At 39.2% G+C, this 27796-nt stretch overlaps 1 protein-coding gene across 1 annotated transcript; it reads right to left on the bottom strand.

Annotated features, from left to right (window-relative positions):
* LOC137982462 (multidrug resistance-associated protein 1-like) lies at window positions 1-24877 on the bottom strand. The gene is made up of 29 exons (XM_068829554.1): window positions 24805-24877; window positions 23112-23164; window positions 22684-22994; window positions 22154-22253; window positions 20783-20844; window positions 20057-20188; window positions 18556-18813; window positions 17721-17904; window positions 16654-16908; window positions 15684-15749; window positions 15187-15324; window positions 14675-14815; window positions 14443-14530; window positions 13899-13971; window positions 13272-13398; window positions 11778-11954; window positions 9976-10143; window positions 9796-9879; window positions 9567-9657; window positions 8254-8597; window positions 7185-7697; window positions 5511-5710; window positions 5011-5137; window positions 3978-4079; window positions 3392-3538; window positions 2632-2790; window positions 2151-2317; window positions 1528-1722; window positions 1-931 (listed from the first exon to the last, which is right to left on the bottom strand). Exons 3-29 carry the CDS (start codon window positions 22947-22949, stop codon window positions 823-825), a joined length of 4473 nt encoding a protein of 1490 aa, XP_068685655.1. The 5' UTR covers window positions 22950-22994; window positions 23112-23164; window positions 24805-24877; the 3' UTR covers window positions 1-822.
* Between the last annotated feature and the right edge of the window lie 2919 nt (window positions 24878-27796).

Consider the following 27796-nt stretch of genomic DNA (forward strand, 5'->3'; position numbering starts at 1 on the left):
TAACAATAATTTATCAGTTTTAATGGTTACTATTTGGATGATTATCAAATCGTTAAGGCTTAAAGCCGGAAAAGTAACTTAGTTAACAAGTCCTTCTAACTTTTGAAGTTAATATTTGTGTATAGCAAGACACCTTCTAGAACACTACATCGCAGGTAAATGAGATACAATGTTTGTAGACTCCCTTATTATGGCTGACACTGATATGATTGGCTGATTGGCCTACTCAGCGAACGTCATTGTCATTTTACAAATTTGCTAGTTTCGAATCCAAGTTACAAGGAATCTACCTAAGATAAACTAAGAAACATAAAATAAATGTAAGGTTATACGAATGCTGGTTATGTTGAACGCTATGTATATATACAACGATTTCTATGATAAAATAAGGCAGACAAAATAGATAAATAAGATACATGTGTGCCAAGTTACTTAACGTCATTTAAGGCCTATTTATGTAGTCTCGGTTGTCCTCTTGCCAACTTGGGATGTCACGGCAACAGGATGACTTGCGTCACACAGTCGAACCGCCCGCTTTAGTCACGCAAGTGAGCCGAAGAGTCGAGGGGAGGACGGGCAGAGAGCGAAATGTAAAAACACGACTGACTTAAAAGCAACAGCTATCCAAACACGCCTATGAAGAAGACTATTGTAGTAATTATACACGGAAATAGTGAATTAAGAATGCAATACAACACATTAAACAACAAATATGTCAGTGCAACATAACTAACAGGACGTAAGCATTGCAAAACAATTGTTTGAGTTTGTGTTTCTTTAAAAGTCTTTTCCAATATGAAAAAGGAAAGTGGAACTTAAAAACTATGCTAAGCCGGCATCCTGTGCCATGCCAAAGAAAATGCCTTTTTGGGTCAATAGATTCTCTGGCGTGTCAAACTCAACCAAGAATCCTTTGTCAAGAACCATAATCCTGAAAAGAAATCAAATTAAAAGACATTATAAAGAACGGTTAACATGGACAGATGACAATTGAGGACGAAATGAGGGAGCCAACCAAAACTTCATCTTAAACTCAAAACTACAGTTTCTTTGGCATAACCTCGAGAAGATTTCAAATCTATCGATGCCACTTCAGCAAACAAGCAAAAACACTCGATGGATGGGCACATTCGGTCCCCAAAAAAGGGAATAATTGATTACCAACCGCTTACGTTTTCCTCACAACTTACTGAAAGTTTAAACACGCTGTACCTCGTAAGAAGGCGTTCTACTGAACTGCTGTTTGTCCCAATCGTGGGTTTTTATGCCTTACAGAATAGGTAGCATTGGTTTTCCCAAAGAACCTTGTCTCAGTGTAAAGTAACTCTTGACAACTTTCAACCGAGCTCTTTATCTCGGAGACATGGGAGGAAAAGAGAGCGAGGGCCCTCCTTCTAAACTGGAAACTGGGCTCGAATATTAGATACAGAAGTCGCAAGTCTAACATGAAGCATTTGACAGATAAGATTAATACTTTTGCATACTTGCTAGTACCATAAAGCCATCGCTCAACAATGAAATCGTTACCTCGTATAGTCCATGATAGTATTGAGCCTGTGAGCAATTGTGAAGATAGTGCGGTCAGCAAACTCTTGCCGTATCGTCTGTTGAATGAGCTCATCAGTTTCCAGGTCCACCGCGGCCGTGGCTTCATCGAGGACAAGAACTTTACTTTTACGGAGCAGCGCACGCGCCAAACACACCAACTGCCGCTGACCAACACTATCAAAAACAAACAGTATCACTCGTTGTTACATGTCGAAACTTGGGACAAACGCTATACAGAGTTTAAATTTCGTAAAATTACCTTGTCAAAATACGGAAGCACGAAGATCGGGCAAGGCTTTTGAGACAAACGTACCGCAAAACACTCGAAAACAGCCCAGTGGACTATTGCCGTTAAAAGCCATCGCATGTGACGCGAAACAGCAAATTAACCAATCGGAAATCAAATTAATTACATGCGACCTGCACAAAGCTTAGGGAAACGAATACGAGGCGAGCATCATCTTCTTTTGTTTCTGATTGGTTGATAAACGAAGTGTCGCTTTTATGGTCCATTAATCACGAGAGTGAGGCAGAACTAAAAGAATTAAGAAATTACTCTCAAGAATAAAGTGCAAATGTGAATCCAGGGCGATCTACCACACCTTAGATTCCCTCCTTCTTCCGTAACAGGATAAAGAAGTCCTTGTTCCAATCCTGATACAAAATTCTTCAAGTGACTGAGCTCCAAAATTCGCCATAGCTCCTCATCAGTGTGGCTATCAAATGGATCCAAGTTGAGACGAAGAGTTCCAGAGAACAATACTGGATCCTAAGGGCAAAGATTCAAAAGAATAGTTGAATTTCCCCTTTTATTGTTCCCAAACTGGAAGTTAATAGCGTTTGTACACTACAAGTGCCTGCGTAGATTAGTACGCAGGAGGTTAAAGGGAATACTGTCGACGATTGCCTCTCACGTTTGTGCCTTTGTTCTTTCCTTTGGGATTTGGGCAAGTCTTGATCGCAGAAAGTTGAATCCTCGCTATCTCAAACAATCCTTCCTCCATCTCTTTCCATATCAGATTTTAACAAATGCCTAACCAGCGTCTGAACTCTTTATTAAAAAGTGCCTATGGTACCAATTACCTGTGGGATTATGGTGAGTCTTGACCGCAAATCGTGGAGTCCCATCTTAGCGATATCCACGCCATCTATTAGAATCTTCCCTCCAGCGCTCTCCAAGATACGGAATAAGGCTAAAGTCAATGTGGATTTGCCAGCTCCTGTACGACCCACAATGCCGATCTGCGATAACGCAAAGACACGATTGACAAATCGGCTAAGGAACACATGTATTTGGAGTGCAATAGATGGCTTTCGCATGTATCTTTCATCATACTTTCACTTCCTACGGGGATGTCATATAAACTCGCACTTGACTTATTTTCAGTTGCAGACGGCTTGATAGCTTAGTGATAAAACAGTTTGTTACCCAGTAGCCGCATGTGACTTTAATAAGCGTCACAAAGTGTCCCCTTGTCCTTCTCCCAAACTGTCACGTCACTCGTGTCAAAGAATACAGCCATTAAAGACAGAAAATGTCCACAAAACCCTGCTCCTCAAAGCAAGGATAAAAAGCTGTGTCCATCCCAACTTTAAAATAACCTTAACACTTGTCTTGGACTTGAAAGGACATTTCGAGTTAGACATCAAAATCCGGCGTGCATCTAATTCGACACAGGTGACAATTTCGAGTCTCGTTCACGCTTCTTTGTAACTACATTTAAGTAGTTGCAAACAACCTAAAAGTTGTTTTATTAACACTGCGATGTTCTTTAGCTTAGAGAGTTAAATTATGTATACATTCTTAGCATGTTAGCACGACAATTTTTAGCCATCTCTGCACCTTTTCTCCTGGCTTGATGTCACAGTTGATCTGTTTGAGCACAAGCGGCAATCCCTCTCTGTATCTCAGGTCAAAATCGTTCATTACGATGCTTCCTTGATCTGGCCAGTCGTCTTCGGGACGATTATCTGGGACGATCCAATCAGCCTACAATACAAAAAGAAGAATGAATCAATGGTAAATGTCCTTCTGGAGTCTTGATTGGCTCAAACCCTACAAGAGATCAAACACGATTGGCAGATTGTCAACCAATCAGAGGTAAAAGCAAAATACACGTGAATTGCACGTTTACATTTTCCCGCGGTTGACGCGGCCAGGGGCATGTAATTAAATAACATTTGTTATGATTGGCTTATTGGATTGCCAGCGTCTGATGTGATTGGCTGAAGCAATTAAATTGGTTTGGGTTTTATGTTTTATTGAACATGATTGAAAAATCGCTCCAAGAAAACCAAATATAAACTAGTCTATCGATAAGAAATTACATTAAGTCGAACCTCTTAAAAGCATTTCTCTTCAGAGTTCTTCAAGAGCTTTCAATGGAACGAACACGTTAAAACGATAAGCTATTCTCAAAGTTTTATACCTCAGTAGGAGCGTCTGCATATTCCTTGACTCGCTCCACAGAAACAATATTTGTTTCTAGCTCAGTGCTCATGCGCACCATCCAGTTCAAAGAAGCAGTGACCTGAATAAGCAAAAGAAATAAACGCGTGAAACTGGTAACAATAGCTGCAAAAAACACACTTGGGCCTGTGGACAACTATTCTTTGGTTTCAAAGACGCGCAAATGAGTTTGCTAGAAAACGAGTGTGTTCTGTTGGTGACGTCTATTCCAATATGTTGGCACATCATAATTGTCCTATAGGTCAAGCAGATCTACGTTTTTTGCTCGAACGTAGCATGCGTGAGTTTAACGGTCTGAAAACTTGAAACTCCAGTTAAGCAATAGAGGACTTTTTCCGTGTTTCCATAGCCTCATCTAAACACGAGGGAGAGTTGGGAGAATTCGAGACTGTTATGCAAACCCGAGACGCAGTCGAGGATTTGCACAACTGTCGAGAATTCTCCCAACTTCCCCGAGTGTTTAGATGAGGCTATGGAAACACGGAAAAAAAAGTCCTCTATTGCTTTTATAAAATATTTCCCAAAGATAATTCGACAAATGAAGGAAAATGCTGGTTCTTTTAATTCTAGATTTTCTTGATACACGCTCATATTTACTACCAGCCAATCAAAACGCTCGTCCGACAACATAACCAATCAAAATTCGTGTTATGTCACAGCCGTGTTTCCATACTCTCATCTAAACACAGCTATTGACCAATGAGAGTGCGCGTACTATCCTAATTATTTTATAATGCTAAATGGTAAGTCAGTCCTGTACATACACAATGCATTTCTTAAAAGATTTGAGTCTTCTTTGACCGAGCTTTCTCAAGATTTTAATGACGAGCCATTAAAGAAAAATCTTTAAGCACAAAGTAAACAACCTTCTGTTTCAAACGAACGGTTTAAATTCGCCAGAACAATGATTAGCACGCACACTTTTGAAATTTGAAGAAAAAAAAGTGGAGTGATTTTTTGATCGCAGCAGTATTTTAAGGGACAAGTCAAACCTGTAAGGCGTAAGTGATGGATAACCCCACAAGGCCACTATCTATGGAGTCACGGCTAATCACAGCAAACAATGCAGCAAACAGAATTGCCAAGTTTCCCACAAACTCAAGACGCACAGCAAGCCACCTAAAAAAAAGCACAATAAAAAATGATGACAATAACACCTCCCAAGCCAGAGTGATTTGCGAAACATATTTGTGATACTTTGTAATGGTATTTGGTTTATGGTATTTGTTATCGGGTCTGTTGATACGGTATCGGTTGATACCATGTCGTATGGTGTCTGTTCTATTGATTTTTTTCATTAGAGTTATATTGAAACCATGAGATATGGTATCGGTTCTGTTAACATACTATCGTATCATACTATAGTTTGTTCAAACTTGCTGGTGGTTTTGTCGATATAAAGGTGAATGGTCAATTTTTTTACAAATGAAGAAAGTTTTTGGCCAATTGAAGGCGAGCACATCGTTTGAAAACCAAAATGCTGATTACACACCTATTGGCCGAGGTTCCTGGGAAGTAAGCCACGTGATTTTCGTCAACCCTGTGGTAATTATCCTTAATTAAGCGCTGCTGCTGACCAAATGCCCGAATGGTGCTAGCTCCATTGATTGTCTCAAAGAAATTGTTGAATATTGGCGATCTGCTGACAGACTCAATCCTCTTAAGCTGCCGCGATGTGCCGACGTATACTCTCTGAAAATGAAAAAAAGGGCGGTTTTTTCCCATACAGCTTTCATGGGCTGAGATTCGCCTTGGATTCTAGCCTCCTTGCAGCCGTTTTTTGTGTCGGTCCCATTCTCCCTCCCCACAAACCAGGAGGGAGAATGGGACCGACACAAAAAACGGCTCCAAGGAGGCTACCTTGGATTCTCGATGAAACATGGAAACCAGAAAAGTTTCCAACTTAATTTCTTAAGTAATTCCGCGATAGATTTTTGTCGCCACGCTTCGTGACTGCCATAAAATCTCGCGCCTTTAATCTAGCCAATCAGATGCTAAAACAAAACCAAAAAGCGCTTCGAGTTTTCCCGCGTTTAGAACGGCGGCCGGTCGCATTTCTTGGATTTGCGTCGTGATTGGTCACTGACATTTCATTGCGCGCGTCTGTTGGTATTAGTTCAGATAACATTTGGTTACCAGGGGCCGGTTGCTCGAAGCCTGGTTAGCGCTAACCGTTGGTTAAGAGACATCAAAACCTACAGGTTTCCATGGTATTTAACGCTGGTTTGCGCTAATCAGGCCTCGAACAACCTGGTTAGGACGTTAACACTAAAGATTAATGGTTTGTTAATTTAATGAAACAAGGGAAGTGTTAAAAAAAAAAGTGGGTCTACAATGGGGGAAAAAATTCCTTGGGACAATTCACTAGCATATTGCCGTGACGAAAATACGAACAAGACATCGTTTATGTAAATCGAGTGATAACAGCCTACGGTATTTCGCAATAACTGAGGCGTGTACACTGTCCCCCCGCCCCCCCTCTTCCCTTCCTACTATGTTGTTAAAAGCAAACAATCATGAAGCGAGTTTGCGACGTACAGCAAGGAGAATTCAACATTGTTTGGGGGTGAAAGGCAGGGAGTGACATATATTTATCTGCAGGCCCGGGTTGCTCGAAGCATGGTTAGCGCTAACCAGCGTTGAATAACATGGAAACCTATAGGTTTTGATACCTCTTAAACAACTGTTAGCGCTAACCGGCCCCTGATCGCGAAATGTCACAAGAATTTTAACCTCCACACTACGATAGTGAGAGAGCGTTTTCTAATCGAGGAACCAGTCTTCGTTTAGATACACCTTTCGAGATCTGTTATTTTCTTGCTTTCCATTTGAAAGTTTCTTGTTAAGAGGGCAATTTATTATTGCATGCCTTGACGTGCCGCTCCAGTTCTACATTTGGATTTATGGCCTTCAAACGCCAGCAAGAAGGTAGTTAAACTCATCAACAATAGATAAGCTTGGGGGATGGTCTAGGAAAACAGCCCAGCAGCGAAAAACACGTGGAATGACTTGACATCCGACACTGAGCGGTAAACTACATAACGGCCCTGCACTAAACCCCCCGGCCACCCCACACACCAACTCTGTGAGATACTGCTGGCCAGCAATATTGTTTCGCGTTTAACTTAGCCTAAATTTTATTTAGCCACATTAAATGATAACTTACCTGAATAAAGAAGTAGAGAGCGCCAAGAGGAACAATCACCACCAAGAAAATTGGAGTAGCAAAACTGATGGCAATAACTGTACCCAATACAGTGCAGAATGTGCGAAAGAAGCTTACAAGTGACATAGGAACTTTATCATCGATAGTACTGATGTCCTTAGAGAAGCGATTTACTATCCTCCCCAGGGGTGTACTCTCGAAAAACGACATTGGAAGGTGCATAACATTGACCAGAATGCTTTGGTGGAGATAGCGTGACGCGATCTTGGATCCCAAAGCCAAACACAGTGATGATATTAACACACAAACCGCTTGCGTGACGCCAAGGCCAGCATAGCCACCAAGGTACATGTCACGCTCGTCAGAGGACGTCACATTGCTTGAACTCCAGCGCGCCAACCAGATACCTGAAAACACGGAGGCGATTTCCGCAAGGACAATAAAAAGCAACATTGCAACTGCTAAATAGACTTTCACTGACTTGGCATAGGCCCAGAAGACCGCAAACCTGACCTGTGGGAGGAAAAAAAAAACAACAAGTAAAAAAGTCAAGAACCTCTATGAAATATGAAGTAAGAAAGTTGCGTTAGGCCATGTATGTGGCATAAGGAATGCCCTTTACTAGGTGTTGTTTTTGCTATCTACATATAGGTCGATCTTAATAGTGTCCTGAGATACTTAACTGAAACCGTAACCACTAAACCCAAACAACCAAACAGTAATACACGAATGAAACAAACACTGAAGCTTCGTTTCTAGGACATACATGTACCATAAGAGAGAAATATTTTTCTTCGCTGACAAAATTCTTGAAAGTTACACAAAACTTTCCGGTAACCATCCCTGCCGAAAGAACGAATCCGGATGTCGGAATTTTGAAAGCTTTGTGTAACTTTCAAGAATTTTGTTCTTGAGAAGAAATATTTCTCTTTTATAGTAATACACGAAGTTCTTAGCCTTAATCGCGACGTCTGTGAAAGTGTATTGAACATTCATATCCTCTCGATGTTTTTTTTAATCCTTCCTGCACAGGGACCCTAAGACCACTAAAACTATTCCACAGACCTACCCTTCCGGTTTCGGCTTTCTCTTCTTCAATGATCTTGTCCTCTTGATCATCAAGGTCTGGTCTGATAAATTGACAATCCAGATCAACAGTTTCAACTGTGACAACAGAAAGTCGCCTTTCAATTCTCTTTCGGAGGACTGTTGACGAGTCCACTTCACAGGTTCCCTTCTCACGTGTACACTCCAAGGCTTGAGAACTACCATCACGTGTACACACCAGTTTTTCCACGCTGCCATCATGTGCACTACCCAGTGCTTCTAAACTGCCAGAACGTGGACCCATGTCAACCTCTTCTGAAGTTTCGGGAATCTCTGGCAAAACTGATTCCGGTTTGGTTTCTGGCTCTATCGATTTAAAAAAAAAAACATTCAGAAATCTGACCACAATGCTAAGACAACAGTAAAACTGAGTTTCGCGTTTTCCGTCAACGAAACGCAGTGAATAGAGAGATTTATCATCACGTTTACGTGAAAAGGCAACGTCCGCTCGCCGTTTCACGTTTCACGTAAAACAGAGAGAACGTTGTGACTTGAGCTTCGCGCGACCCACGACAGGTCGAGTAAAAAACTCGGAGTCTTTTTAAAACAATGTTTGTAGAAGAAGACGCTATATAAATGAAAATTCTTACCCGTAAAATATTGAGAGTTTCGATGAAGCTGTTTTGTCGATCAACAGAGAGTCAACGTGAGTATATAAAGAAAATTGCGGCAAGGAGTCAGTTATGAACTATCTGTAACCATGAAACCTAATTTTTCCTCCTTTGCCATACCAGAAAATGGTTTTGGGGTACTTTTTTTCCCGCAAACAACTTCTCATGTAGAAGTAAAAGAGAAGAAAATTTCACCGCCGGCAAACGCGAAAATGCCTACTTTAACGTAGAAACGGCAAGGAGCAGCCGGCAAACGTAGAAAATGGTGGGAAAATCATGGTCACGTGGTCACTTTTGCCGTTCGCCTTTCACGTAAATGCTAAATCTCTACAATAGATTACCTTTGCGTTTACGGCTGGTCTGATTTTAGCTCCTTTTTTCCCTGTTATCTACAAATGCCGCGCTACTTTTAAAACGAGAGAGAAAAGTTAGAATAAGATAATTTCCATGCTTTTATGACAAGCAACAGCCTTGACGTTTCCGTGATGCTAAATCTCTCTATACGCTTTCTTTCACCGCAAGCTATCACTCCCAAGTCGCACAACACTAGAACGCGAGACATACCCTAGTTTGCAGTCCTTTCGGTAACACGAATACTGCTATGGGTCACAACAGCGTTACAAGAATTAAGAACTATTTTATTGCAAACGCAAAAGCAACAAACCATTATCCTCAGTATGCTGTTCAGCAGCATATGTCTTCAGAAACTCTGAAAATGCGCCTTCGTTTTTTAAGAGTTCGTCGTAAGTTCCAACCTAGGAAAAAATATAATGATTCTTAATTACTTTTTTTACCACTAAAAATCCTCATTTTTGGTTACAGAGCTTCTAAAAGAATTCTCCAACAATCGTAAATACACAAGAAGTTTTTTCAACTTCCTTTACTGAACTTACCTCGGAGATTCGGCCATTTTGCATAACAACGATTTGATCGACTTGTGGGAGAAAGGACACTCCATGAGTAACAAATACACGAGTCTGAAAAACAGGATTACAATGGGCAATTCAAGTTCAACGACTGAGAAACGAACTGAAATGGAAACAAAAAACTTTTCAAGCCATAAAATACTGTACCTTCTTTCGAAGCTTTCCTCTTGGCCCTATAACTTTGTCAAAGATGTGTTTCCCCACGTGTGAATCCACAGCACTGAGTGGATCATCCAACAGGTAGATATCAGCATCAAAATAAACAGCACGTGCAAGGCTGATACGCTGTTTTTGACCTCCACTGAGGTTGATACCCTAGATATCAGAATGAAACAGCATACACATGTTATATCGAAGGGACGACATATGAAGGACAGAAGATTTTAGATCGTTGGAGTTATGAACACATTGACACTTAAATAAAGGTTTTATCGTATGTTATGTTACATTAGTAACGAAAGGAAAGCTTGACAAAAACAAACTGGAAAAGGTTAGACTTTCAAGTCTTCTCGGGTTGGAAATATCAGAGGATTTCAACTCCGCTAAATGCTGAGGAAATAAGTGAAGTTTTCGAGGGAATAGTGGGTATCAAAATGGTCATTTCTCATGTTGAATATTCTTCGAACTAATGAATATATATAGAGGCATAATTTTACATCTTATTTGGACTGGTTTCGAGGGATACCGTGGACTGTTGTTGAATATGAATAACAAGCTCATGATCACTAAGGACGGTGCCTACTATTGTTATTGCGCATACGTTCTGCGCATCTCGAGATACTTCGATTTCCTATATCGGCGGTGCTTATTAATACAGGGATATTTTTGCGCGGTTCAAAACTATATGGAGAAAGTAGAACTTAGCAAGTGCTCTTGGTATCCAAAAAGAAAATTGGGGCTAACCACGTACTGTTTCGAGCTCGTTTTTTTTGTATAGTGGAACAATCATTCACCGATGTGGAGGTAAATATCCACCACGTTCACCGATTGTATGGTCGAATAGGATTGTTGGTAGCCTGTCGGCCGACAGTCGGTTTGGGGAGCACTTCTTCAAAATTATATACCCTCGGGTAGGAAAGCAGGGATGGTGCAGTGGTGACTCGCCTCCCACCATTTTGGCCCGGGTTCGATTCCCGGTCCCGGCGTCATATGTGGGTTGAGTTTGTTGTCGGTTCTCTCCTTGCTCCGAGAGATTCTTCTCCGGGTACTCCGGTTTTCCCCTCTCCTCAAAAACCAACACTGCCAAATTCCAATTCGATCCAGAATGCACGGACACATGTTGAACGAGCTACTGAGTGCTCTTTAAGATGTTCTGCGGGTAAACAAACTCCATTTCCAACCGCAGACCCGTATCACAACACTTAGTCGTAAATAATTATGTGGGACGTGAACCCATACACTGCTTTTAAATAGCCGAGCATGGGACGTAGTCCCCGGTGTTGTGGCCTGGCCTTTGATTGTAACTGTAAAGGCCGGCTAACTCGATATGATTTGTCGGCCGATTTTGTCGGGCTGATAAATCGTACCGTGGAAATTGTGTAAAACATGTAAGTTTTCCTCCAAAGATCTCCCCGTTGTCCTTTTAGTATCTGCTATTTTGAACGCTTTATTTTTTCAGTATTTGTGCGCATTACCCACTCGTATACCCTTTGATTGACATGGCGCTTTCTCTCTAAGCGTCGGCCCGACTTCCAAAAAGTGCAACAGATTTTTTTGAATCGGACCGATTTAAATCCCATGAATTGGTCGTTCATCGGCTGTTAAAATGCACGCCCGGGCAGATAAATCGGGCCGACAAATCGTACCGTGTAAACCGGCCTTAAAATTACAGCATGTCCACATCAGCTGTGTAGCTGCCAATACACTAACATGCTTCAACAAATAATAAACAAACAAACCCACTCCCAGTTGGCTTGATAGCTCAATTTTTAAAGAGTTTCAAAAATAACCTTTTCTCCAATCTCAGTCAGGTCTCCTCCAGGCAAAATATCCATGTCAGTTCTCAATGCACAGGAATTAACAGTCCTGCAGTAACGTTTGGGATCAAAGCTTTTTCCAAACAGGATGTTATCCCTGACTGTAGCATTTTGAATCCATGCTTGCTGAGGAACATAAGCCACAGAGCCCTGTACATAAAAAATCAAGAGTTAGAAACTGCCCAAAGCCTTGTGATGCGTTACAGTTTATTTACACCTAGCATGTGAATATTATATTATCGATCCTGACTAGTTAAATCCAAAGCAACATAGTTTAGGCCCAAGCATCCGAAGACAAACAAGATACAGTAGCTTCCAAAAAAGCACTTGATTAGCAAAATCTTCATGTTATGTTTAACTAACTATAAACATATAACTGATTCCCTTAGTGTCAGTGAAAGTGGAGAACATTATCGCCTTAAATTTATCAGTGAATCAATGGTTCAATGGATATAGTTGATATCCCCTGTTGTCCTGGAGCTGGGACCTGAAAGGTGTAACAACTCTATTCCAGGGATAAATGTGCCTTATCTCGGCACGTTTATCCCTGGAATAGAGTTATTACACTTTTCAGGAACCGGCCCCTGTATTTTCCCAGGTGTTTTATGGACAATTTTGAATTTTGTTCCCTGGATATTTTTTATGGTTGCTGTTCTGTTCTACATTCATGACACTAACGATCATTGTCATCAGCAATATCATCACAACCATAAAGATTGTTGTGGCCGTAACCAACATGCTGGGAGTCAGGATGGCTTAGTGGTTATCAACCGCACCTCCTATTTCTGCAACCCAGGTTCAACCCTGGCCTGGAGGTGGTATGTGGGCTGAGTTTCAGTCGATCTCAATCTGATTCAGAGGGTTTTTCTCCAGGTACTCTGGTTTTCCTCCCTCCTCAAATTCGACTCTAGATCAATAACATCTGGGTGGATACCTCGTATAGGGATAACCTCTGGTAGCTCTCTCTTTCATTGTATTGAATGAATAAAGTTGGTATTATTATTATTATTATTATCCTCATCCTTTGCAATGGCCATTGCCCTCACTATCAAAAAAAGGAAAATGTCTAGTTGTTCTAGCACTGGAGCACTAACTGAAGACACTGTAAACTGAAATTAACAATTATTAATGTAAACCAAGTCAAATGTTGGCCTTTGAGGAGAGGGGAAAACCAGAGTACCGGGAGAAAAACCTCTCAATGCACAGTAGAGAACCAACAAACTCAACCCACATATGACGCCAAGTCTGGGAATTGAACCCGCGCCACATTGGTGGAAAGCAAGTACTCTCACCACTGTGCCATCCCTGCCATCCCATTATCACCTTCATTAACATCATCACAGTCTCCACTGCTATACTCCTTATCATCATCACCATTATCATCATCACTACCAGTACCAGTGCCATCACAATCATGATAATCATTAAAACTTTTAACTTCATCATCATCTTCTTAAAAATACTTACCTGTACATACACTTTGCCTGAGATCTTTTCAGTTTCCCCAAGGAATGCAGATAACAACGTACTTTTTCCACACCCAACAGAACCAACCACTGCCACCAGCGAACCACTTGGAATATTAACATTAATGCTGCAACACATTATTAAGAGAGCAGAAATTAATTATTATCTAGGTTACTAAAAGTTCATAATAAACCCCTTTGACATAATATTTCTTATACTTTTCAAAGCCCCTTTAACAAGTTTAAATCGGGGGGGAGGTGGGCTCACGTTTGAAGACCTTATAACAGAAACGAAAGTTGGTTAGTGTTTAGTTGGAGAAGATTCATGTCTGACAAGAGAGAGTTCACTTTTTATTTCTTATGGTTTTCTTTTACAAAATTACCTGCCATTTGATTAAAAAAAGCAAACCCTCATCAAAAAATATATATATCTGGACCACTCTCTTGTTTGACACACTTACCTTCTTCAATTACATAAAATTTGATGTGTTCAAAAGGAATACTTCTTCTAATGTCGAAAAATGCCATTTTCAAATGTAACTACCAGAAAGCACTTGAGATGGAATTTAGACATTTCACTGGTTTTGCCTAAACTGACAATAGACCTTCTGTGAAATGATCCACTTACTGTTTCAAGATAGGGCTTTCTTCTTTATCCCAACTGAAGGATCCATCTTCTACATGAATAGCTTGTGAACTAACTAAATGGTGTAAAAAGGTACTTAATTTCATAGGCTCTCATCTACTTTGTCAGCTGACAAGGAAATACAATCCTAACATTTAGTTGAGTTTCAAACAACTGGCATCATTTTCTACATATTTGATGTTCCAGGGGGCTTGACAAACTGCAAGAGAGCGAGCGGTTCAAGTCATGCGAATCAAGCATATTGACTCGCATGGCTTGCATGGCTCGCATGTTGACTCACATTTAAGTCTAAGAACTCGCTTCAACGAGTCTAAGTCTAAGCACCCATTTTTAATTGGTCACAGTAGCTTTCAATAACTATGTGGCTTGCATGTTGTCTCGCATGGCTGGCAATTGGTTCACTGGCTCACATATTGTACAAACTCCTCTTCCAGCAGTTCTGATCAGCTCACTGCACTGGTCATCAGCTTTTATCATCAGCCAGAAAAAAAAACTACTGGTATATCAAGTCTGACTGTAAACTCACTGTGTTCTGGCATTGTCTTTTCCACATTATTTGGATCCAACTCCTCCAAATTAAGAAAATGTGTAAGCCGATCGATGGACACCTTTCCCTGAATACAACAATCAGAAAAACAGTAAAATTACAGCAAAATAATACAAGTTGAACTGTTCAGTGTTGTCCACATGACTAAATTAAGTATCTCACATTGAAGAAACAAACGTGTTATAGATTCAATGTACTGTATCATCATTACCTGAATCATACTGATAATGACATTTGGCAGAAAGGTGATGGGATATCTAAGGATATTAAACAGTGAAAGAGCCACAAATGCTTTGTTGGCTGTCAACTCATTCCCAGTTAAAACGTAGATGGTAAATGTTGCAAGGGCGACCTGTAATGCAAAAAGAGAACAATACAATTCAATAATACTCAACAAAGCTGGGTGTAGTAAGACCCTTCATGTTAATCCAAGTAAATCTTAAATGTAAAAGTGATTAGCATACCAATAACAATGACAAAGTCTCTAGTTTATAAACCTAAGCACAAGTATTCTACTAATCATGTGGGATGACTATAAATCAGAATAAATAATTCAAAAACTTAATTCAGAGGAGAGGAAAATTGGAGAACCTGCCAAAAAACCTCTCCAAGAAGAGCAGGGTACAGAATCAAGAAAAGCAACCTTCGTATGACTCCACTCAAATCAAGGAATTGCAAAATTCTTGTTTAAGTTATTTTCAAGCCATTTTACCCAAACCTTACCATGAATGGAGCACATGTGAAGGTGAAAGCAAATGAAGCATTGAGATATGCAGCATTCTTGAGTTGATGCAATTCCTCCTTACGTATTTTTGACACCTGGCTCATGAAGGACTCTTCCCATGCATACAATTTAAGGACCTGAAAAACATAAATTAAATGGCCAACACCATAGGACAGTTTAGAGCTGATGTAAATCCATGAGTTAGGAGAATTACATGCAACCCATTGACTCCAGGGATTTCCCAATTGACGAGTAAAATACTAGGTCTGGCCGGTTTAGGCCCATGTAGGCGTCACAGGGTCATTTAATTAAAGCCTGTAATGTCTCCAGTAGAGATGGTTCAAACTGAAATCTTGAACAATGAAGGTGATGTCAGTAGCTTGTCACATGACTTACACATGACTACCGAGAGCAGCAATTTAGTTCATCAGTTTGAGGGCAAAATGTAATTGTCCAATGATAACAAATGTACTGCAGATAGAACTTTACCATGTACCTTAATTCCACTAAAAATTTCATTGATCAGTTTGATGCGCTTGTCCTTTGCCTCCATCTGTTTTACCTGTACAGACAATGCACAAGTGCCAATGCAGAATCAGTATTAATTGTCATTAATTACCGTTACATTTACTGATAACTCATAACTGAAATTCAAAGAGATGCTTTGAATTCTATTTGTATGAAACAGATTTCCTTCATTTACAGTACATTAATTTCTTGCACAGTTTTTTTTTTTGGTTCAAATGTCTTGCATTACAAAAATAACCAACTTGAAAAACTATTTAAGGGGTAAAACTAATTTTTTAACGTTTGTGCCAGTCACACATTAAATTTCCAAACTCTTGCCTTCCCCTTGAGTTTTTAAAAGTCATGCAAAACTGCTCCTCATCGTGTAACTTTGGAAAGAAGTTCCTCCAAGAGGGTGAAGTGTGCAGCAAAGGTGACCTCAGACTTGTGTGACTTAAGTGAGTCACATAAGCAAAGGCTTTAGTTAGATTTTTATAGTCACCCAAAACAATGACGGCGGGTCTAATCCGCAGGTCGCAGGTCACAGGTCGTTGTTTCACCAATACAGAAAGTATCCTAAACTTTCATTAAAGCTAACCTTAGGCCGAAAAACTTTTGTTTAGACCTAAGGTTAGCTTTTATGAATGTTTAGGATACTTTCTGTATTGGTGAAACAACGACCTGTGACCTGCGACCTGCGGATTAATCTGCCGAAACAATGACCTTGTTCAAAATAGTCATCTGATACTCATCCAAGATGATAGGTTTTTTGTGCAGTTCTCAAGTGTGTTGTTGTTGTTGTTGTTGTTAAGGTTTTGTCTGTCTACATATAAGTCAACAGGCTGTAGTGCCCACTTAGAGAAACAAGAATAAAGTTTTGAGGAAAAAGAAACTAAGATTTGCTGTTGGAATTTGATTCCCAACTGCTACATAAATATTACTTGAAGCTCCATCCTCACCTGTAGTTTCCTAGCTATCCTGCTGACAACCATGTTCAAAGGGATTAACAGCACTAAGACTCCTACCCCTGCCAAAACAGATGGACCCATTGCATCATACAGAAAGTACAATGCAATGAGAATTGTCAAAGGTGATGACCAGAGGACATTCACATAAGCCGTAAGATCCATGAGTCGTTGTGCATCCACCGCCATCAGGTTCACCATTTCACCTGCCGTAGATTCTTTTCGTGCGCTGTTGTTCAGAGCAAGAGCCTACATGTAGAATAAAACAGACAAATAAGTGACACACATTCATTCAATTGTGCATGTGCGTACGTTGTGGACCGAGCTAGTCGGAAACAAGGACAGATTCGATTGGATTAAACTCAAACTATAAACATTTATTTCTTTACCGCATGTTGTGCTCACTTGCTACAACAGTCACGCGTTCTTGCCCTAGTGAGGGGATCTAGATCTTAAAACACTACACAAACTTTTTTCAAAATTTCTTGCCAGATTCCTTTGTTTTTAATTCCCTTAAATTACATGCACGGTACTTGGTAAAAAAATGACAAGTCAGCCAAATCAAAATTCTCTCTTCACTATTGGATGCTGCTTTGATCTTCACTCCCTTGAGTCAATGTTGAACCCACATAAGTCATGACACTCAACAAAATGAATGTCAGCATGTTATAATCATTTAACACTGAATGAGGGGCGAGAGGGATATATACTGCATTTTTATGTAAAACACAGTTTGTGTTGCATAATTGCATGAGGGTGCATGTATCTTTGTGTAAGCAGTGGTTTCAATATGTTTTTTAGTAATTTTTTAAATGGCTGGTATGGTGACGTAGGTGGTTGTGGCAAGAAAGGGGCACACCATTCCACTGAGTGCAGTTCAGATAGCAGGATCGATTCACATAATTCTGCCCGCTCATGCATTGAGAAAATATAAAAAACACTATTAACCCTTTCACTCCCAAGAGTGACACTTATAGATTTTACTCTGTCTAACGCCAGACGATTTTACTCGTCAATGGGGAACCTCACAGCAGTGAAAGGCTTAAATATCCTTTATGTACCTTGGCATACACCATTCCAATGAGTGCAGTTCGTATCCTCATTCCGAGAACAAACACAATTTGGAAATACTGATGAATAACAATTGATATTATCATGGCAACAAGGAACATTGCAACTCCATAGACATAACCCTTCCATTTTTCATCTGGGTTGCCCTTGTCACTTGTGTAGGAGATCAATAAGCTATAAAGCAAGAAAATTAAATAACAACATACATTATATATGAAAACATAAATTATAATTTGGTACAATGTTGAAAAGGGATATTCCTCAAAAGAGTCAAGCCCTACACCTGGAGGAAACCCCAAAACTACATTAGAGAGGAAAATATAAAAATAAGGAAATCAGAGATCAGCCAGGAAATTAATTTTTAAAAACCCTCAACTTAAAGTCTGTAGCAGTGGGTGATCCTTTGAATTTCATTTGGAATGCTTTTCCACTTCCCAACTATTCTATTCATAACACGAAATTGAATCAATTCGCTCTAGAAAAATTAGTAACTAAATCTGTACTGTATCCATACTTCTCAATTTACAACCCCTCTCAACGTTCCTAGAAAATTGAACACTGGGTCTGATGCGATGCACAAAAAATGGGGCATTATTAGAATTTCAGGTGTGGTCATGTCTGGCCTCTGCTGGGTCTCTGCAGAACACACACAGCTCTGTTATGTTACTCCCGACACAATGGTGAAACCTTAATTCACCCATCAACCCCTGGGAGTGAGACTTAACAGATTTTACTCTGTCTAACAGCAGACAATTTTGGAGGGTAACCAGTCAGTCCCCTCCATTAATGCCAGTGAAATGCACAGAGTTATTACTAACTACTCACTTCAACAACTGTGGTTGAGCAAATTGAATGACGTCATTAAGCAGCTTTAAAAACATTGCAAACAAGAACTGACGCCCAAACAGGTACACAATGGCTCGTAGCAATGAAGCTTTCTTCTTCTTCTTCTCTTCCTTCTTATCCTTTGGCTTTTTGTCCTTTTTGGGCAGAAATTCTGTTTCGGGTTGTACATCATTTTCATCTTCTTTCAGCTTAGCTTCCTCAAGTTTACGTTGTTCTTCCATGGGGCAACTTTTTCCACTACAACAAAAATTTTACGTTAACCAATTGACTTCTCTGTTTAACGCCAGACGATTTTACGTCAACTGGGGGCAACCTGGGCACCTGAGGAGTGAATGGGTTATGAAAAATTTATTATTATAGGTCTATCACTACTTAATGCAGGAAATGATTGCCACTGAGTATCGAGCCACAATCTGCGGACTAGAATACTCAATGCAATCCTGTCTGAGGCTTCTAACAGCATGCTGCATTTGCACCATCCTGGGAGGGGCATGTTTTTTCTTCTAACAGTCGTTAGTAGCCTCAGTGTGGGAGGATTCTGTTCCAGAACCATGGGGATAAGTGTTGACAGCACCAAAACTGGGGTTGCCCTAGCTTGGGTGAGAAACACTGGCACATCCACTTCCCCTTGCTGGCCCAACCTTCTAGGAGCTTGGCATAGGTACACACTGCTTAGGGCAGCTGTGCTTCGTGCGGGGCCAGTATGGCACTCTTTGACACTAGCCTAGTCCTAGCGACTGGCCTTGCAGTGGCAAGTGGCACTTGGGTTCTGGACGACACTTTATCCCCAGTCTTTTTCCTCTCACTAATACTGTCTTCAATTGTGTGTGACATTAACCTTAATAAAATTAAGCATCCAGCATAATCCTTCCTGACCCCAGCAAGGTTATTTCAAACCCTCACAAAAACTGCTCCCAGTGCACCAGTTACTATTGGGATGACTTGAACTGAACGACAGTTCCAAATTCATTTCAATAATTATTGATCTCATATTTCAAGTTACAGTAATTATTATCAATCTTCTCTCTTTCCTTCCTTATTATTACTATTATTATTATCATCATCATTATTATTATTATTATTATTATTATTCATTTGGACATGCATAATAATCCAGTTTATTGAACAAAAATTGGTTGCATTTCTAGTGAAAAAAAAATGCCTGTGCATTTAATATTTCAGCTGAAAACTAAATTTTGAAAATCACCTAATAAAGAACTGAAAAATAGTAAGTGTATGTCGGATGGGGTGTAAAGAATTGTTTGTGGACGGCATTTGCTAAAGTAAACACGTATTATTTACAATGTAAATCAACTGAGCATTGAAGCAACAGTAATCAACCTCACTGATCTGGGCAGATCTACTGCAAACATTCTTGCTGTTAATTATCAATAAAGAGTACATGTACTGTAAATCTGAGTTGACATAAAAAATTCACCAAAAATTTTGGTGACATACAAACTTAACAAATGATTCTTACATTGCACATCTCTTTTCCTCCTTTGCCCATTTCTCCATAAACTTGGGCACAATTGTTGCAGATTTGTTACTCTTCCCTAAAGCCCACAAGTCTCCATCAACCAAAGGATGCCTAAAACCCTTGATGATTAAACTGAATAAAATAAGAAAAAAAATGGACAAATTAATTTACCCTTATTATGTTATTATATTGTACAAAAGAGTATTTTTCTCCACTCTTCTTCATTTTCGCTTGCTTTGAGTAACCATACATGTACTAGCTTACAGTTTATAGTTCACACAAGCTTACAGTTTACAGTATATAATTGACAATTATTCCATGAGCGCACGTTGGATATGAGATGATAGATAGCCAATGAGGTGCGACTAGCGCCAAGTTGGCTATAATCCTCTCATATCCAACAAGTGCGAGTGGAATAATTGCTTTATTAAAAACGCCCCCAAAATAGAGAAAACTAGACTACAATAAAAATAAAAAGGCCCAAAAAATCACGCATATGCTTGCCGTGTTTGTAGATCATGGTATAATGGCTCATAACCCATGATGGCTTAGCCAATCAAAACTCTTGAATTGCATTATCCAATGATCCAGCTTTTAATAATTACAGTTGTGTTTCAAATGGGTAACTGAAACTTTGAAATTGTTGCGAAGGCATCCATGAATAATACTAAATTTGATCCACATTTTCATTACACAGAAGTGTGATACAATTTATATTGGCCTTACCCATTCAGCCACCAAAAAGTCATCTTTGAGAAAATATTGGCCTTTTGCTCTGGACATGGAGCCTATCATAAAGACGCACATTGAAAAAACAATGTGAAGTCTGTTTGGACGTTTTATGATAATAATAACAATAATCAACAGGCAGGTACAAAAGTCGGAGTGGATCAACTCGTTTTGCTCACCTCAGATCGAGTGAAAAACGGTTTTGTAAGCCAGAGCCATTCAACATTTGCACCGATTTCACCAAAGTTAGCTTAAAGATTAGGGCTAGGGTAATTTCTTGAGGCTTTATTTTTTACATTGATCCGAGGTGACTGATCCGAGTTGATCCAATCCAACTTTAATTTTGTACCTGCCTATAATCAACTGTCAACTTTTATGAACTGCAAGCTTCTTCTTTGAAAAAGGGCAGGTACCAAAGTCGGACCAGATCAAATCCGCTCGCTCATCTTGGATTAATTAGGCCAAAAACAGTTTCACAAACCAAAGCTTTTGGACGTTTGCTCTACTTTCAACAAGGTTTAACAGCTTAGAGATTAGGGCTAGGGTGATTTATCAAAGTCTTCTCTTTTTTGACATCGATCCGAGGTGAACAATCCAAATTGATCTGGTCAGACCTTTGTACCTGCCTTTTGAAAAAGTGTCTCTTGGCATACTGGAAAACTTCTCCAGTGGAATTTTATCTGTATCATGCTAGTATAAGGTACTGAAACATGTTTGTAATGCTGTTCTGAATTAACACTCTTGTTACAGAAAAATGCCAAATGGAATGGACAATTTCTGTTGACATTGATATTTGGAAAATGGCAGTCAGCGGAAGCTTCCTTGCTTTATGTGTAATCTTCGTGTCTGTATCTTTTCCAAATGTAGTTTCCAACATCTGGAAATTTTGTTCAGACAAACAATGGCCTGCACTTTTTCATGTGAACATTGAAGTACAATGTATTTTTTGCATATTGGTTTTAAAATACGACTCATTCCTGTTTTACCGAACAATTGGCGCGTGGTTAATGTTAATAAGGTCGACAAGATCATCTGTAATAGCTGGGTAGACGAGCCGATTGCAAGGCACAAATAATGCTGTGGCTTCTAAAGACAAACAATGGCCTGCACTTTTTCATGTGAACATTGAAGTACAATGTATTTTTTGCATATTGGTTTTAAAATACGACTCATTCCTGTTTTACCGAACTACTGGTATGACTCTCTCAAGATGCTGACCAAAATAACTATTGTGGAAATGAACAATTAAACTACTGTTTCATTTCATTCTGAGCCAAAATTTCAGGAAGCTTGGACCAAAAGAACAGCACCTTTCTATAATTTAAAATAAAATAAAATAAGTTACAATGCGAAAAAACAATTCCTTACTCTGTCCACATCATCTTCCTCAGCTGGCGCCTCTGGAAACATTTTCAGATTAGCAGCCCAGTCTGGTGCTGATTCCACATTATTAGCCAACTCTTCATTCCTAGAAAATGCACAGACATTTCCAGCTTGGATTCAAATAACCCAAAGAATCAAGTTTATAATTTGTATGACTAATTTGCCTCTACATATCCCTTGAACTCTGAATAACATCTTAATAATTATTATTATTATACATTACATCTCTCATAAATTAGGCACACTAGTGACTAGGATAATTATTTGGCTGACTTTGTGAGGCTTCTTCCCCAGTGTCCAGACAGCCTACTTGACCTCTTTTTGTGGTCTTCAGCTCAATCTGAGATAAACATGTGTGGTACTTAAACTTACAAAACTTATTTTTCTTTTGCCTCAATTTACATGTATGACCTTGTAAACGATAAACCTAACTCTAAAACAAGTGGACCATACATTACTGCCACAAAACTTGGTTTAAAGGAATTCACAAAAAAAAAAAGACATGAGCAACTTACTCTTCATTTGCAGAATCGTCCTTCACTGGAACTACACAAGTGCTTGGTATATAACCTTTCTTCCCACTTTCAAGATGTGTCACATACAACCACCAGTTAACATCTCTCCCAAACGCTTCAAAAGTGTCTCCTGTTTTAACAGGAAGCTGAGAAGCAACATCAGGGGCTGTTAACGCAGGTTCATCTTGCTCGTGGTCATCAACTTGATGAGGATCATGCGCAGAAACTGCTACAACTCTCAGACCCTTTTCAGTATCTTCTGTCATCTTCCAGCTTCAAATTCAAAATTCCCTTCTTGGCTCAATGAACTGCTGTTAAAAAACACACAAAATAAAACCTTGAGCCACAGATAGGTAAAGAAATGCTGATGCATCACTAGGACTCATTAATTTCAACATTAAGTTGTGTCTAGGAATACAGACAATTACCATAACAAGGTTTCCGGCTTCAAGACAGGACAACCATCTGCATTCACATGTACCTAGTGACCGAAAGGATGATGAAAATCTTATGTTAAAGCTACAGGTACTCCAAGAATGAAATAAATATTGTAAACTTGTCACTTATAGGGAAAAAACATTGTTAGCAGTTAAAAAGCAAATTCATTGTTTGCCCCCTTTCAGTGAAATCTTGTTGCTATTCTTAGACATCTACCAATCATCCTTTCTTTTAACATTGCTTTCTTATGCCACACAAAAGACCCCCAGCTGATTAATCTCCAATACCTTAATTTTCAAGTTGCAAATGAATTAGTATTCATTCAAATGTACTCACAAGCACACAATACTACAAAACCCCTGTAGGTTCTGCTATTGATAAAATTTAAGTCTAGGATCCAAATACTTAGAAACATTCACAACTGCACAGCTTGCAGAGATATGAGGTTCACTAAATTAAATTAAGCCAAATATTTTCTGATTTTAAGTTAATTGAATAGCATCATTAAATTTACACCGCCGTGGGATATTAATATTATTTGAAAGTAGAAGCTTATTGGATGAAAAAACAACAGGTTCTATTGCAGCAGTGACCAAATTTGAATAGCATACTAGATTTAGAGTGAGCAAAAAAATATATGTATTAGTTCCCCATTGACGAGTAAAATACTCTGGCGTTAGACAGAGTGAAATACTAAGTCTAGCCGGTTTAGGCCGGTTGGGACGTCAAAGGGTTAATTGAATTAATGGGTGATTTAGTATTTTTTTTTTTTCACCAAAAAAACAGCTGCATAAGTCTTACGTGAAAATTTACTTTTCCTGGGTTCCCCTCAACAACACAAGTTATAAAATTAATTAATACACATTTAAGCCGTATTCTAACTTGGCCTAAAGATAGGCATATTAGTAATTGTTGGAGCTGTCACCCTACACAAAAGCTGAAAAATAACAATAGATTATTGTTGGATTTATTACCAATCCGTTCGTTTTAATGAACGAGATCATTCGAACAAATTTCTGGGCTTTTGGACTGTCATAAAACGAGCTGGTATCAATGTCAAATTTTTAAACGAAAAGAACTTTCGACCGTCGTAAAAAAATTCCATACGTTTCGCAGATCGATATTAAAATCCAACCCAGTTAATTAAACACTCCCTGCATGTTTTTGTCAGGGCAAAAGCCAAAGCACGCGGTCGCAATGAGCTTTTCGAAATATTTTTTAAAAATTCACGTCAATCCTCTAAAAAGGATAGTAGGGTTTACAGCTTATTTTATACTCGACTACATGATCATGAAATCAGCGAAAATTGAAACATCGTGACAAAATACATTACAATTGGCGCGTGGTTAATGTTAATAAGGTCGACAAGATCATCTGTAATAGCTGGGTAGACGAGCCGATTGCAAGGCACAAATAATGCTGTGGCTTCTAAAGATAAGATACAAACATGCCATACATACACACATACATAACCTTTATTTCAACACGATGATTTTAGCCATTAAAGCTTGCAGGGGAAGATGAAGTCGAGTGTATGACTCAGAATAAACTGGCAAGTCTAACCTACATTAATACTGGATATATATATATACATATATATATATATATGTTATAACGGGTAGAATAATCAGTAATATATAAATTCCGTTGCCTGCCATCGAAAATAATGTTCGACATACTAACCGCAAAGATCCACCTCTGCATTTGCAGCTGAAACTCCTACCCTAGAGCCCGCCCGAAAGCAATTTCCTTTCCTGGGCACTACATTGATGACGTCATATTTGTTTGCCCAGATCGGTAGAAACGTCATGGGCACTCGCTTCACTATTAGCGGCATTCTATTTGGACATTTTTGTAAAGAGATTTTCATTCGGTCAAAATCGCGGTGATACAGGATATTAATTATTTGTGCAAAACGTTTGTTTCAGCCTAGAAACGCAACTTTTTGTGAAAACTGCTATTTAGCAGTTTTTCCTTGCAAAACTTTGCAATCATTTTGCATTGTTTTTTCCTCTTGCATAAAGAACATGTCAAGACGTCAAATGGGTCATAAAAAGAGCTTCTGGGGTCAACCATAAAATTTGGAGGTAACTCAATCTCGCGCACCATCCATATTTAAATTACCTTTTCTGGCACTCTTCAAACCGCAAATCCCATAAAACGTTTGCGGAATGTGACTGGGCCGCTCTGTTCCGCGCATTCCTTATTATTTCGAACTTAATTCTTGGGTCGACCCAAATTACACATGTTGAACTTAATTGATTCAAACGTCGATCTTTTCATATATTTAATTGAAGGAATTAGGTTTGGCACATGAAAAGTTCGACGTCGGAACCGGCCCTAAGTGAGCACACACAACATGGGTGGAGAAAGTTAAATACGCAACGACAAAAGCATAAAGCCATTATGGCCTTTAAATCCTTAAATGGTCTTACACCTGAGTATTTAGTAAGCGATATTTTAGGAGATATCGCGCTGCGTTTTCGGAATCAAACGCTTCAATATTCTTTGATCCAGTATTCATTATCATGGATTCCAAATGGACTCGACCCAATTGAATTTTCGACGTTTATGTTATTACGGTCACACTCTTGGATGATGATTTCCAACTGATATAAGTTCCTTTTGATGAATTTTGAACTAAAAATACCGGTGGTACAACGGATATGCCCCCCCCCCCCCCCGGTTCAGATCCGCTTGCGGATTTCTACCTGGGGGCCTAAATTCCCTAGGACACCGGCCGAGGAGAAAATTCCCAAATTCTGACTTCAATACTTGAAAAGTAAAGGGAATGTAATGAATGAATGTGCCTAACAACGCTGAACAAATGCTAAAACAGACCTAAATAAGTAGGGAAAGATATTGCTATTATAAATTAGGAAGACATTGAACCGTTTAAATAAATATTCTAAAGAAACGACGGGATGATGAATTTGTGTTCTACGCGAAAAGACTAGAGACGGTTCTTACGTAACGTTTATCCATAACAAATCAACTGAAATGTCAGTTCCTTCTATAAACCAGCATCTTTTTTTAGTATGGTACGTATTAAAAAGCCAGAAAATTTACGCATGCGCTCACAGAATGTTCCAACAAATTAAAAAAACGCAGTACTTCAAGACGTGGCGCTGGAGCGTCGTACCAAACGAGTCATCCCGAGATTTCGTCCCGAACGATCGCTTTTGGACCCAGTTGGCCCTTCGGTGCTTTCTGCAACCGACCTCGCCTCCCGGTAAGGTATTGAGGGAGAGATCTGCCGGACCCTAAACCATGAAACAAATCCCACGCCTACTCATAGCTCCAGACCGCCCTTATTATTACAATTTAACGTAAGATTTCCATCGCTTAAATATTCAAGTAAAAATACATTTTGTCTCTCATATGGTAAGCACTGGAGATCGCGCAATACAAAGAGTGCGCACGCGCCCTGCTAAAGGTAACAAACACACAAGCGTAAACTTTCTTTCATCTGGAATTTCAGAGTAATTAAAAGAGCTAATATCTTCCAGACATTACATTTACAGCTAAAATACATAGCCCATACGGACAAATAACTAAATATGAAATAGTTAAAAAAACAGTAATTTTTTAAAAAGCAGCTACACAAAATGCGGCGTAGATTCTCATTTTAAACCTCTTAACTTAGTCAGTACGGATAAAATCAGGTAGCGCATTCCATAACTAAGCTGATACTAAAGTAAGAAGGAGAATTAAGAAGACCATAACTGGTTGTTCTAGCATTGTTAAGGGACAGAATGTAATTTCTGCGAAAATCATGAAAACAAACCGGAGAGAAACTCTGTTTTTAAATTTTATATAAAGTAGCAAGAAAATCCTTGAAAAAAGACTTTTATACCATTGATATAAAAATTATTTAAATGCACTTCTTGCATAAAGATGTAGAGTTTGACTTAAATGGTAAGAGGACAGGTCATTTTCAAATGTAAATCTCAGTATTCTCTTATTTACATCATACCGTTTCTTTGACACGAAATTACGAAAGGCCAGTTTTTTGCTACGAGAATAACAGCGAAGAAAAGCACTAATTTGTCGCCAATTTTCTATAATAAAAACTTGTTCAGAAATGAAAAAGTCTACGTTAACAGCACACACCAGGGCTACTCCTTAGTATCTGGCTAGAGATCTTCTTCTCACTACTTTTTCCTCCGAGCGCGCTTTAGCCATTTCATGAGAGCCAGTTGCCTCCTTCATGCCCAAAAAGATTTCTGGGTAATTCTGCCATTCCATTACAAGGGAATGCCCCCGATTCTCAATTCATTGATTATTTTATAAGTGTCGCGCCACCCAGTCCTACCAGCAAAATACAGCATCTATTGAAGCTTTTAGCTTTCAAAACTTGTCCAAATTGTATCGGTATATTCTGGAATTCGTCCACAGAAAGGTCAGAGAGACAACTTCACTCGTGCTATAAATCGCCATGTTTACAACAAAGCATTTTAGAAGTCCCAGTCTGCATGAAACCATCTCTAGCCTCTGTCTGAGACAATACCAGACACGCACGGTAATTACGTTACGTTTATGCCTATAAAATCAACTGAATGTCAATTTCTGGTTAAAAAAAAAAAAACCAGCATCTTCATTTTTTTTGGTAGGCTAGGTATCGGAGAGCCAGAACATTTGCGCATGCGCTGACGGAATGTTTGAACAAGAGAGA

Source organism: Montipora foliosa, chromosome 13 (assembly GCF_036669935.1).
Source record: "Montipora foliosa isolate CH-2021 chromosome 13, ASM3666993v2, whole genome shotgun sequence".
Taxonomy (NCBI): domain Eukaryota; kingdom Metazoa; phylum Cnidaria; class Anthozoa; order Scleractinia; family Acroporidae; genus Montipora; species Montipora foliosa.

Coding starts and splice junctions, on each gene's coding strand:
- LOC137982462 (XM_068829554.1), bottom strand. CDS start 22,949: ATGACAGAAGATACTGAAAAGGGTCTGAGAGTTGTAGCAGTTTCTGCG. Junction 14,816..15,186: donor TCACATGTGCTCCATTCATG/GTAAGGTTTGGG, acceptor TTTGCATTACAG/GTCGCCCTTGCAACATTTAC. Junction 2,318..2,631: donor GACTCACCATAATCCCACAG/GTAATTGGTACC, acceptor CTTTGCCCTTAG/GATCCAGTATTGTTCTCTGG.